The sequence below is a fragment of the Atta cephalotes genome (assembly GCF_000143395.1).
Source record: "Atta cephalotes unplaced genomic scaffold scaffold00031, whole genome shotgun sequence".
Lineage (NCBI taxonomy): Eukaryota > Metazoa > Arthropoda > Insecta > Hymenoptera > Formicidae > Atta > Atta cephalotes.
In genome coordinates, this window is record NW_012130095.1 from 2,852,081 (window position 1) to 2,872,551 (window position 20,471).

The following is a 20,471-nucleotide window of genomic DNA, read 5'->3' on the forward strand; positions in this document are numbered from 1 at the left end:
GTGTGTTATATATATATATATATATATATATATATATATATGTAACTATTACATATATAAGGTAAATAGATCGGAAATCTCGCATTTTTGATTGCCAAATGGGAAATACGAATGATCTGAATTGGCACGATTTGAACAGATCGATATTCCAAAGATTCCGTTTCCAAGGTCGACAGAAAGTCGATTTTGCGGTCGTTTATCGCAATTTTGTCGTTCCGACGATTCCACGAATGACTTACGTGCGCGTTTAGCGCAATCATAATTCGCACGACATCACGGATTTCTTCATGACGAGCTAAGTGAGATGACAAATATAATTTTCGCTACACGGCGTTACACGGCTTTAACTACACCGCGCGTCGTAAATCGATACATTGTTGCAATTGACAAGGAAGGATCGCTCCAAGTCGTAATAAGTTTCCTCGTGTTATTCGTGGCCTATTATAATATAGGATAGGTCATGTAAAGTTTTTTTAATTCTTTTATAATACTTTTATGATTACTATACTGGGCAATTCGCGCGATTGCGAATAATATTATTAATATCGATTTTATTCATCTTCGTATCATTGTAATTTCGCAGAGGAATGAAATATTGCTGTTTTATGACTTTACGAATGTGGAAATTTCACACACTCAGAGAAATGTTTATTATGAATAACCATTTGTTTTCTTGATACGTGACTAATAAAAACTTTCTTATTTTTTTCATTTAAATTTTTTTCAAATTGTTATTCTAACTAAATTTTACTTAGAACGATTTTTAAATGAAAAGATAAGAAGGTTTTTGTTGGTACATACCAACAAAATAAATGGTTATGCATATTAAACATTTCTCTTTATGTATTATTAAGGTTTCATATTCGTTACGTAGATGCTCTACATAAGATATGTAGAGCATCAATATTTCGCCAACATCGAATATCGTATATGTCAGCGTTCATAGAATGAATACCGTTAAATTAAGGATTGTACGACTTTAATATAATCTTTGAAAAATTTCAATTTTTATTATGATAATTTGACAAAATATGTTTTTGTTCCTCTTGTTATATGAAATATCGCTAAACAAAATGTAATCCCACGATATGCTACGCGAAAACGTAACGTGACGCCATACACGGCAATAGTCACGCTATTTCCTAAAGGGACGATTATTTCCCGTGAACGACCTGCGGGGAAAAAAGACGAAAATTACTTTTGGAGGAAGAAATGAAGGCTTATAACATTACTGGATTTCTCGTAAACGTTTTACGAGAAAGTCTGCGGCACATATCGCACAGGTTTCGGCGTGCAGCATCCGTCGTGCACAAATCTGAGGTCACGACACGAACGCGTGATACGGGGAGGGTGGGAGGGTGAGATGGGTTAGATGCGTGGTTATATGTGCGATGATGGGAGACAGAGAGGGAGAAATCAGAGAGTCGAGACAGTCGACACGGCCACACCACGACTCCAATAGCATCGCTGGCATAGCTGGACAGGCCATTTCACATTCCCACGTCCTTAATATAGATTGTTGATAGGCGCGAGCGAACGAGCGAGACGGGACGAGTGGGAATATACATAATGGCATCGGGGGGGAGGCGATAGCGGATAGCGGCGAAGGTGGCGGGCGAGGGAAAAGGATAGCCACACGTTCGCAGGGTCACGGCGTGGAGCGCAGCGAAAAGTGGTCAGGAAGAAATGGACCGAGAGAGACTTAGATGTGCTATGCAGGAACGACGGAGATGAGACGTTGCGTTACGTTATGTTGCCGCTAGTGCGACGGAGAAAGGTGCAATGGTGGTGAAGTTGCCTCACGGCACAGGTGCCTCGCCGTGCCGTGCCGTGCCGTGCGGTGTGGTGTGCACTGTGCCGGAGCGGGTCGCGCCGACACGGACGAGGAAGTGAGATGGAGCAGGAGAAGAGAAAAGTTCGCAAAGTCGTGGTAGACTAAGGACACGGCTGCCAGCTTCGGCGGTGGTCGCGTCGTGCGATTACGCCGCGAGTCAACTGTGTGCGCCGCGTACAGTTACGCTGTAATCGTAAGTGTTGCCGGCTACTCCGGCAATCGATAGAGTGAATCGACCGAGATGCGATCGATAGATTCTTGACGGATTCAATTGCTCCGTCTTGACAAATTGAAATTCATTGTCGCAATACACGTTATATGTATTAACGTATCATTACACGGAAAGGATGATTTTGCTAAAGTTTGTATGATATAAATTTAACTAGATACGGATCTGAAGATAATTTTGGATTATCAAAATAATTACGTAGAATGTTCAAGCATGATAAATAATGTGTTTCAAAAAGTTTTTATATTCTAGTAACTAACAGAATAGTTTCTATATAATTATTTTGGTAATCCAATAAAATTATTTTCAAATCTGTATTTATGGTTAAATTTTTAGATATTTCAGCAAAATTTTTTCATGTATTTTTGTATTAAATAAGTATTCAACGTAACGTATAACATCTAGTTTCGATGAATTTATTTTGCAATATTAATAAATTTCAATAGTTTTTCTCTCAAAATTTAAGAATTGTGCGAGAAGTAGATACTTATGAAAGAAAATGCGTGATCGATCAATAAATGCACATTGAAAAAAATTATTTATTTGACTAAATTAATTTAATTCGTCTTTATTTTTTTCAATGAAGAATGTATGTATTTAAATTGTATTTAGATTCTCCAACAAAAGAAAAGATGAATTAAATTTAGTAAACGAAGAATTTTTTTGTGAGTGTACGAATAGTCATCGTCGATTTTGTTACAGCAACTCGAAACGACTCATTAACACGACCGAACGCGACATTAACACATGAATGCACGTATCGGGTCGAGTGACCCTGATACACGCTCGATGCCTGTCGCGGACCAGCGAAACAAACCGTATTCACGTCATCCTTGTTCTTCGCATTCGGTCATCCTTTGCCCGCGTTTCTTCGTTCGCGCTGGCTTTCCCAGATGAGGATGACGCGGTGTCCGACGCGGTAATCCGCAACGATCTGGATTTTGCATCTTGGCACTACGTGGCACTACGCTACTAACTGGTCGCATCCGTGCTAATAATAATCGATTACATAGTCACGACGGTGTTTCCGCCGTGACTGTGCTGTAATGGACTCGCTAATGATTTTTCTCTTATTCCGATCGTGTTATCCTGCAATTTGCTTCGCCATCGATTCCGGATAGAGCTGACGTGAGTAGAGGAAAGAGTGTTGGCGGTTACGCGTTCCGCGTAAAATAAAAACGTAACTGGATCCGTCTGACTATTTTTAATCGTTCGTCGTTCATGGTAGATCCGCGTTCATTACGGAATAATTGTGTATTCTTGAGATTATGTAGGCGCAAACATGCACGTAAATCACGATCCGCTTCATTATATGTCGCGGAATCCATCCGATGCTTTCAAGATAAATTCAATTTGCTCATATCCGCTAATGAAATGCACTTACAAAACGTAGCACAACGTAAGGAAATTCAAACACTTCACGATATGACAGTTTGTTTTACCTGGAATACTATATAATCGGGAATAACCATTTTTTACCGGATTGAAAGATCGAGAGATCGCCTAGAGGCAATCATTGTTGCCGTTTCTCATTATCGTTGAATTGCACTCCGCATTTAAATTTAAGCACGTTCATTGTACAGAAATACATATAATTAGATAATGAAGACTGCGAAAACAATTATCTATAAATAGAATTTAATGTGTAGTGTAATACATATATATACAGGATTGAGTAGTAACTAATTAAAACGTTAAAAAAAAATTTTTAAATTAATAATTTTTAACTTAACTTAATTTTAAATGTATTAATTTTTAACTTAATTTAGTACCTTTTTTAAATTAAAATTTTTTTCTACATCTCTTAATGCAAATACTTTTTTTCTATGAAGTCAAACATTAGAGAATTAATTTAGAAAAGGTTCAATGATTTTATGATGAGAGATCTATAATAAAAGTCAGTTTATTAATTCCCTAGATTTTGTCTATATTCCCGTCTATATTTAAATCACACTAATTTTAGGCATCATAAACGTTATATTTCAGCAACATAAATATGAAATGAGCTTTAGATGAAGAATTGTTGTAGAACAGTATTGCACATCAACTCATTTTTTAAATTTTTACGTATTTTTTGTAACAAAGTAATTGATGTAATCGTAAACACGCATAAGCAGAAGACGTTTCAGAAGTTAAAGAAAGTTAGATAAAGATTAAAGAAAGAGAAATAATGCAAATATATATATCCTTCTTTCTCGTAAGATTTTAACAAAAACGCCTTATGATGTGACTCTTATTAAGTAACTTATATGTGAATATAAAATTAAATTTACCTAATAATCTATATTTGTAAGTGTTATTTAAAATAATCTCATTTTAAGAAACACTAGGACGTTCTGCTCTCAAAAATAATTTTTTCAAAATTAACTTTTTTTTAAACTTAAGTTAATTCAATCTTAACTTTTAAGTTAATTCTTTATTCCTTCAACTTTTAACTTAATTTTATAAATTTTATAAGCCATTAACTTTAAATCAATTTAATTTAAAAAACACATTAACTCCAACCCTGCACACATACGTGTATATATATATCAGTGTGTGTGTGTGTGTGTGTGTGTGTGTGTGTGTGTGTGTGTGTGTGTGTGTGTGTGTGTGTGTGTGTGTGTGTGTGTGTGTGTGTGTGTGTGTGTGTGTGTGTGTGTGTGTGTGTGTGTGTGTGTGTGTGTGTGTGTGTGTGTGTGAAATTATTTTTATACAGGCTACTAGAATTATATTTAGAAATATATTAATATATTAAAAGACTTTGACAAATAGAAATCAAGTAAAAAATTAATACCATTACAAGCCGATATTAGTCGTAATGAATAATCAGTATCGGTTTGTAACAATATTAACTTTTTATTTGATTTAGATGTATCTATAGGAATAATAATATTATAAATTATTAAATGCATGATATTTATATGAATTTCTGCAGAATATTATGAAATTCGGAAACGGCGGTCATTCGACATCACAGATATTGGCGCGACTCCAAGAAATCTGGCGAAACGAGATCGTGGAAATTGCGAATGAGACGAAGACCGACGGAGACGCACTGACGTCACTCGGTAGAACGGACCTTGAGTCTCGTGTGCTCTGCATACTTATTCCAATCGTAGAGCACTCTCGTTTTCGTTTCGAGTGATTTCTAATCGAAACGAGTCTTAGGCATCGTCGTTGATGAATGGCCGATAGTTGATTTGATGAGGCATTGATATTTCTGCGAATCAACGATGCAAATGCGCATTGATGAGTATGAGATCTGAGATCTTCGATCGATTGAAAAACATTCGCGCGATCATTGGCGTCTTGACACAGAAATGTTAAGATAAAAAATATTTTAGTCAATTATAGTACGGTCAAAGCTTCTATTTTTTGTGATCATCCGATCTAAACATTCGCGTCATTTTTATTTGTATATAATATATTTGTGAATTGTGTGATACTGACTGACTTCAAAAAAAATTATTATAAAAAATTATAAAAATTATAAAAATAAACTTATAAAAATTATGACTTATAAAAAAATTAGTCAAGCGATGGTTTACACTGTTACATTCAAGTTATACCCAATTTGAATTATTTTGAATTATTTTTATAGGTCATCTTTACTTCTATTCATTAATTTAAACAATTGATCAAATGATTTAACTCGAGAATTAAACAATTTAAGAATTACAATTTAAGAATTACAAGAAAATAGTATTAAATTTGACTCAAATTTAGATCGATAGTTATAGCTAATTCTTATTTTAAAATACTATCTTAATAAGTAATGTCTTGAAATGCTAACAGCTCTGTGATTGACTTATAATATGTTAAGGCTGCACTTAAAACGGTCTTAAATATAAGAACTGATTACGAATACTGAATTAATTATTACTAAATTATTTATCTTAATTATTTACGAAATACATAAGCCGATATGAACATTGTTTTAGCCACAGAAATAGATTGATTCATATTTCGACATACAGGGAAGTTAAAATAAAATATTATTTAACTCGAGAGAGTTGGGAGTTATATAGTTAATTTATCAAAATTATAGCAAATTATTATCGGCGTGTTATTTCAACGAGAGTTTTTCGCAATCATAATTATCTTAGAAATCACGTTTTAGACGTATTACACATTCGCGGGGCAGTTTATCACGTGCGACACAGAACGCTTCCACATCCTACGGTATTGCACTGATTGAATTGCAGATAGGCACGCAACGACAGTTCCTAACTACAGAAACAATGGGCGCCGGTTATTGTATGCTGATTTTCTCTCACGGATTTTGAAAGTCTGTTTCTCCGAAGAGTAAGCACGCGCGCGATAAAATTTAATAAACCGGTACTCTCTCGGCAGGCGGAAAGTATTTCATAGCACTGCGTTCCGTTTCACCGCTGACGCATATAAACATATTAGCGATAAATTTTGTTTGACATAATAATTATTAATTATAGTATTTGGTGATATCCGTTGCCAAATTTACTCTCCAACGATATATGATACGTGCTTTTTTTTACTATGGAGTTTAATTTCCCTTAATCCTATTCGCAAAAAGAATAAAAATAAAAGAGCAAAATTTTAGTTTATAGCAATGATAATTAAAGCAAGTTGAAATAAATCGACATCTTGAACATCCTAAGATAATATTTCGGAACAATTAAAATGCTTAAAAAGTGACTTATAGTACGATGTTAATTGTCCAGAGAGAATCGTCGCGGCGGTTCGCTCTTTCGTTTTATCTTTGCTTTTACGGTAGTCAGTGTTGAGAACGGCAAGATCGTATGTTAGAAATTTTTATGGTACGCCGATATGGTCGCGGGGATTTGTCCTCGGAAGCTATTTGCTTACATTAGAATCCGCCTCAATTCAAAGAAAGAGGAAGCATTCGAATGTATATATATTGGTCTCTTCTTGGGACAGACGAGTACGGATTGATGCACGAGGACGATTCGCGTTTACCTTTGGGAGAGAAAAAGAACGATGCTGGATGCGTGCACAGCTATACTCGAGATCCGCTTCTCAGGAGAAGAGATAAGACTCCTCTCGGTGAAGAACGGGCGAGAAGAGATACGACTCACGGAGACAGTTGAAAACTCTGCAAAATGGATCACCGCAAACCCGAGAATTATTTCTTCAGACTATTATGCGTCTCTGGCGAACATATTCTACCATGATTTACCTATTCTATCATTCTAATCTAATTCTAGCCTTTCGGATTATCTTGCGAATTGAAGTGCGCTATCACTCATTTAAATGGCGCTCTATTTGATTTTTTTCATATTAATATTTCTGACATGGAAATAATTACGGAGAAAAAGAGAGAAGGTTATGTGTGCGTGTGTGTTAAATTAAAGTTCCTTGCCTCTTCATTCTAGGCTGCCAGGAGATGAAGAACTGAAATTTGTGTGTGTTTATTATATGTAATTTTTTATGCAAACGTATTTTGGACATGATTATTGAAAAAAAAAATAGTAACCAGGATCTTGATAAATGATGCAGTTCTGATATTCCATTTAAGCGAACGAAAAAAATCGGAGAAAGCTAGAATAATAACATCATATACGAAATAATTATGTTTTCAATCCCTCTTTAAACTTGATTGTCCATTAATGTACTTTCGTTATTGAAGCCGCAATTCGCGTCTGCTCTAGCATAAAACGCGATCATGTAATTCAATATATCTAGGCGACTACGTAGCAATAAATGAAAACGGTAGTCTTCTATCGCTGTCTATCGCGTTAACGCAAAAGTAATAGAATATATACTGTTAAGTTTCGAGCAAACGATGCTATAATAATTTCCGTTTGCGATGAACTGCAGTGACAGGTGCTTTTAGCGAACGATAGAAAACATGTTTTTATTTACTACCATCCTGAATATCTCGCATATGCATTAATAATATATAAAGAACGACAAGTGTTAAACAAGCTCAATTAATGACAGCGATAAAAATCAGGGACAAGTCAAAAACAGAGGTGTCCGATTAAATTTACTATATTTCTATAACTCCGTGACAGCCAAGAGACGAGACATCTGGAGAACGTGACACTTGCGATGGGCTCTCATTGATCCTCATTGACCCGCGCGGTAACGGTAGCCGGCTGCAACCCTTTCGTCTACATTTCAAAGACAGCTTAGGTAAATTGCATATGTATGCATTTAGGACAACACGTACGTCTTATCGCACGTCGCACTTTACTGCCGTTTCTTTTGCTCATTGCGGTTAGTCGCAATGGCTAACTCTCTTCTCTTCGACGAATTTAGGATTGCACCAATCGGTCTCTTTTCGTTTGCGTAACGCGATCGTTCTGAAAAGATCGACCGCGTTTGAAAACGTGATGTCGACGTCGCGGTTGGACATCGGTTGCGCAGGACGACGACAACGACTTACGAAGCCGCGCGTCCGTTGAATGCTAATTATTGCTTCCCAAGGGCGCGCCGTTTGTGTAGTAACAGAACGATGCGATCACTCGGGCGTGAACTGGGCCACAGGCAAGAATGGTTGGTCGTTCGTGCTCGAGGGACTTTGCTATTTAGTTCACGCGATCGTATCAACCCTTTGCGCGATGCCGATACCGTCCTCACGTTGCAGTATTATCATTCAAATCTTAAACATTTCAATTGCCGCGTGATCATCTCGGCGTCTTTGACACGATATTTTTTTTTATTTAAAGCTTACAACTTATTGAAAAGAAAGACTAATAAATAGCAAAAATATATCCTTATATTTTGTTATATTTTGTTATCCTTATATTTTGTTATTTATTACTGTATATATTTTTAGCTGCTGAAAAAGAATATAAGAAATGATTTGTTCTTCAGTGTTATTATTATTCTTTGCGGGCAAAGATTTAATTTAGAATGGATAAGGATGACAATCTAGGAATCGCGAGTTTAGCAATAATTCGAAGCGCCGGTTGTCGACAAGGCGGCAGCGTAAAACGTTGTTGGATCGACAGATCCTTTCATAGATCGCGATTTATTAGCTCGTAAACTGGGCATAAAACCGACGGTCACCGCGCGGTTTGGCCCACATACGTATGCAGTTCTTCCCTTCTACTGTACTTGTACTCATACCGATCATAAATCGCCGCTTTATACGATCGGTTGATCACCGCGGTGTGCTGAAGCGCGGTTCGCGGTTTCCTTCCTGAATGATGCCGCGACATTTCAGAATTGTGTTGACCAACACCGCCCAACGAGAAAAATAAGTCGCGGTTTTTCCGCTGGGGTGACTGATCTGTCATTAGGACATAGTCATTTAGGCTTGGCAAATCTACAAACCTAAACTTAAATATATTGCGAATATTTATATATCATTCATTTATTTTAGAAGTGACGCAATTAAAAAAATTGTCATAAAAAAAACTTTTAATTTAAGAAAAAAACATGAAAGCAAGATGCAATCTAAGAATAATGAAAACAGTAAGAATAAAAATAAGATATCCATAAACGTATCTGATATAGAACAAAATAGCGAAAATTCCTTTTTTTTATTTATATTAATTAGCAGATTTAATTACAAAATAATCATCGGCCAAATCGATTCGATGATTCTTTTACAGTCTCATTTTAGTCATGTAATGGAAATAATTCTACACGATATAATATTGATATGCGATTTAGGATAGATCAGGCGGCTTTTAGCGTTACCAAAACTGAACACGTCGCAACTGAACCGGTGCAATCTGCCGCGTCTGCAATTATCCAATGCTATGACTGCGCTTGAGTGCTTAGCGTCGACTCATAGGCCGGCGCTAAGCTCCTCGAATCTTGCGCTCTTCGCTCGCGGTCTCCCAGTATCATGGTATCTGTTTCGCAGCGGTACTTAAATGGCCGGCAATTAGAAGACGTAATAGTCGCAGTTAAAAAGCGCTTCCACGAAGTCGACGACTGATCCGCTTTGCGTGTACATACACATACGACGTGCGGCGAGTTAGGAAGGCAGACGCGAAAAGGAACTGCGAACTACTCGCGGATTCTTGCCGTATGTTAACATGCGCCACCTTATGACCATCTTAATGTCGCTTTACGAGAGAGCTAATTGTACCAGTAGAGATATCGTGAAAAGATTGGGTCCATAATCAGCTTACGGTGTTCTTAATACGAATGTATATTCCTTGAACATATCTTTTCTTTTTATGATGCATTTTTTTTATCCTTCCTCTTCTTCTTTTTTCTCTTTTTTCGTGTATTGTATAATTAATTTTGTTCTCTTATATCCATTAATAATAATAGTCACACGGAAAAACCGATTTTACTGAAGTATCTCAAAATTTATCAGAATGATAAAGATCTAAAAATAATTTTGTTGGACTATTAAAATAATTGTGTAGGCTGCTTAAGCAGTGCTGAAAAAAAATTTAATATTATAACAATCAATTTAAGCGTCCTACATAATTTTTTTTGTCGAACAAAATTATTTTTATCAAAAAATTTAGACCTATATAGATCTTAATTTTTTAAATGGTTAAAACAATCTTTTTCGTGCTTAAGGCATACATAGATCTGTCAGAACGTGCTTACGATGTTAGCATACTATACTTTACGTTATGCGTACTATAGAATTTCAGAGATAAAAGCGCGTTTTGAATATGGGCCATATACTTTTTAATTCATCGATTGATCAATCACATTATGTGCAGATGCAACTTTGCTTTGTAAAAGTTGTATTTACGCGTAACGCGATTGATCAATCGATGAAGTAAAAAACTCGGTTTTTCTTTACTGGCTATTGCGATTTTGCGAATCACCGCGATTCACGAGGTGAATTGCGACAAAAGGAGAACGCTGTTCTCGACGGTGACATATGAGATGTGGACCTACCCGATGGCGGTGTCTAAAGGGCGTCACGAGCCGATATATATCGTTGTACGAGAGTGGACTGGCATACTCGGAGCTAGCACGAAAAAGGGAAAATCCAAACTGGTCGCTTAATCTGTCGTTCGTGACAGGACTTCGACAATCTATTGCGGCCGAGAAATCGTCGGTGCTCGAGGAAATCGAACGGCCGAACAATTTTTACCATGCTATTCTCAGAGTGTTATCTCCTTCACTGGACTGCCACTTTCGTTCCGTTCGCCGTCATCAAAGACTTCGAACGTGCTCCTTGATTTTCCTTAAGTGTGTGCTTAATCGCTAGCCATCTGTTCACGTTTTAATCTTTTGGCGACCGTAACGGCAATATCTTTTTTTACATCCGTTTAATCTCTCAAGACATTTCATATTATCTTTACGTGTGTTATTTTATCTCGTCAGATCGCTTCCCTGATTTAACAAAAGTTCAAGTGTATAATCGTTAGATTATCCAAATGAATATTGCGATTCGTTATGATACTCTGTACTTTCGAAGGACAATTTCTATGCATTGTACGTGCATTGTCGACTCTTTGAAACGTCTCATCCTTTTCCGCCGTTCGATCGTGTATCGCTCGCCGGAAATCATTATTACTCGCCTAAGTGTCTTTTCGGATTCTCGTCGTCGCCGGAAACTTGGCGTATACCCGACTGAGATCGTAAAAAATCGGAGTTTAATGTGGTGACTCCTTCGCCTGGAAAGTAGTCCAGACTACTTTTGGTCACAGGAATGACGCTTTTGTGCCTCAACTGTCCTCGATCGGTCGTCGTCGTGCTTTCGACTTTTCGGACGGGTCCTCATTGTCGAACGATGAATAAACGCGTCCCCTGAATCATGCGCCATTTTTTCGATTGAAGAGAGGGAGAGGAGCAAGGCGAGAAGCGTTAAAGAATTTTTACGATGTCGGTCGCGCATAATGCGCAGGCCGTTGAGGCCCGAAAAACAATGGCATTTGCATCATAAATAAACGCGACGCCTGACCTGAATCTCGGTCGCTTTCCGGCGTACGATTCTCCTAACAAGCAAACGAGATTCTGCAAATTAGTGCACCGGGGCTGACTGAACAACGAAGCTGAACGAGAGGAACGAGAGAGGAAGAAGTTAAGTCATTCGCTCGCATTCATATGCGACGCGTCACAACGAATTGGTGTCTTTTGGCGATCCTGTCTGCAGCTCTGCTTCACGCTCGGCCTTCAAACGACCTGGCTCTCCTTTATTTGAACGCGTTCAGAACGACAAATGTGAAATTTTGCCGATGTACTCCGAGAAATCAAGGCGTGAAACAGGAACGCATCATCCACGCACGAGTTATTTACATTATGGCGCAATTAGCCGCGGTATTCTCTTACTTAAAAGAAGCAAAAGCCTTCTATGGCTGACATTTGCATTTATTTTACTTACCACATATTGACTTTAGATTCGTTTCATTGCTTTCAAATTTATTTTGTTCCTCGACATGAATTGACAAAAGAATATATCTTATTCTTATAATTACAGGAGATATTGATATCATTCAATCAATAATCATTTTATTCTTCATATTTTTGAGGACATTATATGTATTTTCAATTCTTTTATAAGTGCAGAACACGTGCACATTCTTTTTGCGATACTAAAAATAGGAAGAAACCGGAAAGATTGGAGGAAAGGTGTAGAATGAAATGGATCTATAGTCGTTGTCATCGTTTGCTTTGCCATCGTCGTCGTGCGCGAAGAAAACAGAAGGGAATGGAAAAGATCGTCCTCTTTTCGATGTTACGCAAAGAATTCGAGGCAGTCGTTAGTATGCTAATGAATGTCCCTCGTTCCTTCGTCCGTGACCGCGGTGCGCAACGACCTAACCGTTAAATTATTTCAAATATTTCCAAACGTTCGTTCCGCGATGAGACTAAAAACTTTTGACTTGAAACCTTAAGCTAGAAACTGAAGATTATAGAACTAAGAACCGGTTTTTAATTTTCTGGTTAACTTGTAATTTAGACATAATCTTAATTGATAAGTAAAAATTGTGTTTTCTATTAACGTTAAACTAATGGTTTTATAATAGTAACTTTAAATGTAATTGACCATAGCCAGAAAAATACAAATTTATATTATCAGATTAAGTCTAACCACAATTTAATCAGAAAATGAAAAATCAGACTTTAGTGTGCACTTGTGATGCTTGTTGCGTGTTAATGTGCATGCATATAATTCTCGCTGCTATATTTTCGTGTCGTCTTCCTTCTCATCCTTGTTCTGTTCTTTCCATATCAGGACTACGATGACGACGCCGTTATATTTCTCGCGATAGCATCGAAACTCTGTGAGAGCATCCACATGGCGTCCCTTCTCGCTGGTATATAGTCATACAACTAAAATGACGTACGCGATATGATATTAATTTCTCGAACGGTATTGCATTTCCTACAATCATATCGGGCCATCCACGATCATTAATTAAACATGCGAAACAGAGCACTTAAATTAATTTCACTTACATATGAATGATAATGACTACATCGCAAATCGATGACTAGCGATCGTAAATGTAACGGAAATAAGACAAAACGTATACGCGTATAAGAATTGGTTTCATGTCATTCAAAAATTTATATTTAATTCTGATTAATAAAACCTTTCTTATATGTGATACAAACTGAGATTAATTTCGATATTGTTATTTAAAAATGCTGCAAGAAACAACCTATGATAGATTTTTGACAAATTCGATTGAGATACTCAACTGCCTCTTTTATTTTAGATCCTGGCATAGCGATATATCAGCAGAAGCGATCTCCTTTCTAGAGTCTCCCAGCTTATTTTCGTTCAAGAGGAGAATCTAATTGACCTAAAAGGCGTTATCTGCTACTTCGTCTCCGGGAAACTGAACGCGTGAGCTGGAGTAACCCGTTGTTGCCTTAATGAGATCCAATTACTATCGGATGGGTCACTTAGTATGCGGTACTGATATTCTACGGTGTATAGCACACATTAGTGGGATGAAAGGACGAGAGCCAAGGGTCAACATCCCTCGAAGACCTAAAGCGTGGTCTAACGAGATTCGATCGTCGTCGTCGTAGTTTGTCGATACAATATGCTTGCGCACTATAGGCGTACGCATTCCGACGCACGTGTACAACCCGGAATTCACCTGTTGAATATTACTCCCTACTGTGTCGATCCTCGCGTTCGACACACGGAAGTGAACCGCGATCTAGACAAGATCCCTTCTTTCGTAGCTTTCCACTTCTGCGCGTATCCCATATTTGTCTAAGAAAAACAGACACGTCGGTTCCTTCAAGATGATTTTTCGAAGAATTTATTTCGTAACGTCGTCGTAAGGTCTTCATTATTGCTGCAGAGTAAGAGGACAGAATAAAGCGCTAAAGAAAAATTGGATCATTTTTTACTATTGTTGCGATTGTTACAATGGAGGTAAACACACAGCGGTACGTTTTCGAGATATGTTATCAACCCATACGTCGTTATTTCCAGAACATTCATCGCGATTCATCACAACGCAAAGCTTCGAACGGGGACGATCCAAGATAATCGATTGGTCGCGCTCGAGTCTCTCATCCACTTACGGATTCGAACCGGGCAGAAGTTTTTTTTTCAGTTACTTCTCGTGTGCTCGCCTTTTTCACATATCGGACTTTCTCACCTCTTTTCGTTGACCGTGATTACCACGAGGATCCCTACCACAGCAATCTTTTCGTTTTCGCATTCGTTACGGCTTATTTGAGTTGCTTCTTCTTTAAACTAGAGTGCGAAACGCGTGCACGCATCGCATACGTCAACTCATTCCCGGTGTATCGATTTTTACGACTTCACGAAGTCTTCGCAGCAGGTTAATACCGTAGAAACTACTTCCGCCCGCTTTTTGTCGACGATTGTCTTTCCGAAGACGAATCGGTAATAAATCACCGTCTCACTTTATTATATTTCTTCTCAAAAGTATAGTACGTTTTCGAAATCTATATTTATTTTTTTTTCTGAATTTTCTGTGTGTAATATTATATTATTTTTTCGTTAATGATAGAATTAAATATTATAAAAAAGAAGGGAAGGGAACATAGATCTTGATTAAATTTTTTTCAGATAAACTGAACGGATAAATTTGGCATCAACAGTTCTGTTGGCGCTATTTGTTAATATTTTTAATACAAAAATTTTATATAATACTCACTAATATAAAATATTGATAAAAATACTATTAAAAAATACTATTAAAAAATGAAGTTTCACAAAAATAGTCATTTTTTTGACTGTATACCCTTCCTTAATTTGTTTCATACGCAATCTTTATTAATTTATAATCTAAAACATTTCAAATTTCCTACAAAACATCATGCACGCACGATAATAATTTTTTTTTTGCTATTGAATTATTATCACCCCTTATGTTAATAGGTGTACAACTTTGTTTCCGCCGTTTTCCTATATAGATGGCTTAAGTGGTGGTCGAAATAAATAGATCATAGACGTCATACAATAAACTTGGGCATCTGTCAATATAATCCCTTAGAAACATTAGTCGATTTGTGTCTGCATCATAAAGTTATTCTCGATTGAAAATGTCAGTTTACGAGCCAAATTCTCGTCATTTGCGGGAGGTTTTAATTTTTTGCTTCAATATGAAGAAATCTGCGGCTGAGGCTCATCGAATGCTCTCAAATACTTATGGTGAGGCCGCTATTAGTGAAAGAACGTGTCATGAGTGGTTCCAACGTTTCAAGAACGGTGATTTTGATCTCGAAGACCGGCATAGCGGTGGAAGAGAGAAGGTTTTCGAAGATGCAGAATTGGAGGCATTACTTGAGCAAGACTCGTATCAAAATCAAGAAGAATTGGAACGATCATTGGGAGTGACTCAACAAGCCATTTTAAAATGCCTCAAAGCCATGAGAATGATTCAGAAACAAGGAAATTGGGTGTCGTACGAGTTGAAGCCGAGAGATGTTGAACGGCGTTTGTTTGCTTGTGAACAGCTGCTTGAAAGGCAAAGACGGAAGGGATTTCTGCATCGCATTGTAACTGGGGACGAAAAATGGGTTCATTACGATAATCCCAAGCGCAGAAAATCATGGGGAGTTCCCGGCTATGCTTCCACGTCGACGGCCAAACCGAATATTCATGGCTCCAAGGTCATGCTCTGTATTTGGTGGGACCAGCTCGGCATAGTGTATTATGAACTGTTAAAACCGACTGAAACAATCACAGGCGATCGGTATCGAACGTAATTGATGCGTTTGAGCCGAGCATTGAAAGACAAATGGCCGCAATACAACGAGAGACACGATAAAGTGATTTTGCAGTATGACAATGCTCGACCCCATGTTGCGAAAGTGATCAAGACATACTTGGAAACGTTGAAATGGGAAGTCCTACCCCACCCGCCGTATTCTCCAGACGTTGCTCCCTCTGACTATCACTTGTTTCGATCAATGGCACACGGCCTGGCTAACCAGTACTTCCGGTCTTATGAAGAAGTAAAAAATTGGATCGATTCGTGGATAGCCTCGAAAGATGATCAGTTTTTTCGACGCGAGATTCGTACGCTACCCGAAAGATGGGAGAAAGTAGTGGCCAGCGATGGACAATACTTTGAATCATAAATGTATAACCAGTTTTTTACAATAAAGCCTCGAATTTCGGAAAAAAAACGGCGGAAGCAAAATTGTACCTAATACTTCGTATTTTTCTCTCTGGATTAAACTTTTATTATATTTATCTATTTTTATAGAACAGATAGTCGAAAGAATATTGTTATCGTAAAACCTAAATAACTAATATTTCTGAAAGAGAATTGCTATTGTAAAGTCTTAATAACTTACATATTTTTAGAATTGTTTAGAAAATAGAAAAATCTTGTCTGATATTTTTTGGAAACCTGTATACTTATATAAATATATTTTTTCACATAGATATTTCTTTATCTTTTAAATCATTTATTTAATCCTTTACTGATTTTCTTTCAACCATTGCGAAGTTCGTTTTATTATTTCGCATCATGTGAAAATTATTTACTTATTCCTTAAAAACGTGATGGAAACTGTCACGCTCGACTAATTAGGCTTGTGTTATTCTTTAAAGTATGGAATTTGCATCACAAATGTTACATAACATGCGACTCGACAATGAACGGAGTGTATGACGAGATGTCGTCGTGTGAATTCTTGGCGTCACATTACAAAGTCCGCGTACGCGGACATGTAACCGGGATTTATATCTGGTAATCTCATTATTTACAAAACTTCATCATTGTCTGATTCTTCTTACCTTGCAACCCTCGCATGTGAACGCTCCGAAATGAAACCCCGCTGCGGGTTCGTCGCATACCCTGCACTGTTGGTTCATCTGCAATTATAGAAATTATAGAAGTTATTCGAAGGAGATATAGTCAGTTAGATCAGAGTCAGTTACTTCGGCTCATCCTTGGAAGAATAAAGTGCGGTGTTACGAGATGGTGGGGCGGCGAACCGGTTTTCAACGTTCGCTTCGATTTTTATTCCTCCCACGATATCTTACGGATGTTCGAACAGGATTTGGAGTACGAGAAAAGTAATTGGAAATATGTTGAAGTTTCGATTAAAGGTATACTAACGGTGATAATATGGAGAAAATATCCTGAGTCATATCTCAATTGTTTTTATTGTTCTGTCGGTGAAGTCGCTTAAATATTTTTAGATTACACTATATATAATAAGAATAGACTATGCATTCCTATGAAGTTGTCGTTATTGATAGAACGAGTGAAATAACTTGAAGCATATCTCTTTCTCTCTTTCTCTTTTTCGAGCTAAAGTTGAAAAGAGATGCTGCACTGAAAAAAGTCTGGTTGCATTAAATAGAATTCTGGTAATGAATAAATTAGAATTTTCTGATTAAATCTATTATAATTCTACTTGAGACAACCAGAATTCTGATTGATCAGAATCTTTTGGTTCATTCATTTTCAACAACAGAAATTTTTTTCTGATGTGATATTAAATTCTTTCTAACGGAACACACAAGTTAAGATCAGAGAATGCGCAGTCTATATCTATTACATCTATAAACTACGCTACATAAAGCGCAACGTAAATTCACAATGATATATCACGTTTATATAAGAGTATTTTATGTATATCTTTCGGTAGAGATTCGGTATTTTTTAGGTCGATTAGATCTTCGCCTATGAGCATGAAATGGATATCTGAAAAATCATTAGGTTCTCTTCTTTCCCCTCCTTCTCTCGTAACACTCGAATCGAAACTCGTTTTAACCCACTGGCATATCATAAATCAGCGTTATCTCAGCAAACGGTGCCATCTGCCTCGACTGTGTCGGAGCTAGGAACTTATTTTTCGAATAAACTGGAATAAAATTAGACCATTGATGATCCGATAAGAATGTTATGGTCGATGTTTCTCGTCGCGTAAGTATTTCGATCATCGCGGTATAAAAATTTCTGATTCTAAATTACTAGAAAAACTGGAGAAACCAGATCTCAAAGTTTATGAATCATAAACTTTATAAAGTTGTATACCGTTATATTTGATATATATATATATATATATATACATATACATGATTTGGTTTTCATAGCTCATTGATTTACATTATAATTTAATATTATAATTTATATTATAATTTATATTATAATTTATATTATAATTTAATCGCCACGTGTCCTCTTTCTTTTTGATAATGAGCAAAATACAGGTTTACAAAAGACACATGTAAAGAAAGTAAAGGTGAAAAAAAGATAGGAAATTTTATCCAAAATAGCCTCTGTATATGCTGAGTTGTATATACTGAGCTAGCGTCTCATTTGGTTGACACTCATTAAATATTGAGAGTTTATTTTCAATAGTTCTATAGTTCTATACAGGATAAACAATAGTTCCGGCCATTAAAGCCGAGAAATCCAAAATTCAAAATGAGAAACCAGGTTCACGCAAGGTTAACTTTTGTCTAAAAACATTTTGCAGCCACATTTTTTTTATAGGATTTGAAAAGATACATAGGTCTACAAAGAGTTCTGATGCCTAATATTATTTTGATTTTTAAACAATTTTTTTCCCTAAAAAATGGTCTTTACAGGAAGATGAAAGACGCTGTCTGAAATTTCAAAGAGTTTTGTTAGTTTTATAGTACTTTTCGTATAGTTCTGAATGTTTCGTATAATTCTTAACGTTTTTTGAAGAGTTCTGATGATAAAAATAATTTGTTAATTTTTTAAACAATTTTTATCACCTGAAAAAGATGCCTTTCAGAGAATAGATGTGAGACGCTGGCCGATTTCCGACAGTTCTGTGGGATATATGGTGCTTATCATGTAGTTCTGAATGTGTCCTAACGCTATCGATCAGTGTCTCACACTTGTTCCCTGAAACGCGTCTTTCTTGGATGATAAAAATTGTTTAAAAAATTAACAAATCATCAGAACTTTTTGGAAAGCATTAGGATACATTCAGAACTATACGAAAAGTACCATAAAATTAACAAAATTCTTTGACATCAGATAGCGTTTCATTTTCGTTTCTGTAAAGACCATTTTTTAGGGAAAAAAATTGTTTAAAAATCAAAATAACAATATTAGACGTCAGAACTCTTTGTAGAACTATGCATCTTTTCAAATTCTATAAGAAAATGTGGCTGAAAACGTTTTTAGATGAAGTTGGCCCTGTGTGAACCTGACGTCTCATTTTGAATTTTGGATTTCTCGATTTTAATAGTCGGAATTATTTGTTTATCCTATATAGAACTATAGAACTATTGAAAATAAATTCTATATAATAAATTCTATATAATAATACAGAACTCTCAATATTTAATGAGTTTCCACCAAGTGAGACGCTAGCTTCACACACACTGAAAAGTTTACGTTTCTGATCCTTGGTTTGTATTTCTTGTAAACATCTCGTGACACTATATTGTGACAAGCTGCACATGTTAAATGATACGTTAAGAGTGCACGCAAAAAATTAACTGTATTTGCCCGCCGCGAATACTGGTGAGCTGTTTTGGGACGGAGATCACCTGCGGATTCGTTGATTTAAAAATATAACTGTGACCAGTAGTCGTTTAAATTGGTGTATACAGTCCGGAAAATAAAGTTCCTTGAAAGAATGATGTTGAATGGATGAAAAAAAAACTAGTTTAATGAGAATTCGAAGTGACAATAATTAGAGCTCCGACATGATCTCGCGTGCGTCGCCGAATGTTTATAATTGTGCCTTCGAAGAAAATTGGCTGTATTTATCAACGAAGACAGATGATAAAATGGAAAAGGAACGAATTGGAAAAAAAGAGAAGGAAAAATCGATTTCGTTAAGGTTTTAAGTTTTTTTCACAACACAATTGTTTAACACCCGCTAACCTTCCTCCTTCGCTCGTTCATTGATGAAGCAAGAATTGATGAAGAAAGAATTCTTCTTCTCTTTCCTATTTGATCTGCTCTCTTGATCGACCAAATTTTGTTTATGACAATCATCAGAACGACCAATTAAGTTGATGATTTTAACGTTCGCATGTCTGTGTCCGCGTGTCTCTAATTTCGATGCTAATTTTAATGTCATCTTTAAGAACCACAGACTCATATA

The 20,471-nt window shown here is 36.5% G+C and overlaps 1 protein-coding gene across 1 annotated transcript in view; it reads right to left on the bottom strand.

The window, feature by feature from the left end:
- LOC105621033 (protein embryonic gonad-like) overlaps window positions 1-17,241 on the bottom strand; it is a 24,849-nt gene extending 7,608 nt beyond the window's left edge. The window contains exon 1 of the mRNA XM_012202509.1: window positions 17,164-17,241. Within this exon, the coding sequence (XP_012057899.1) occupies window positions 17,164-17,241 (78 nt within the window). The remainder of the gene's footprint in view (window positions 1-17,163) is intronic.
- Between the last annotated feature and the right edge of the window lie 3,230 nt (window positions 17,242-20,471).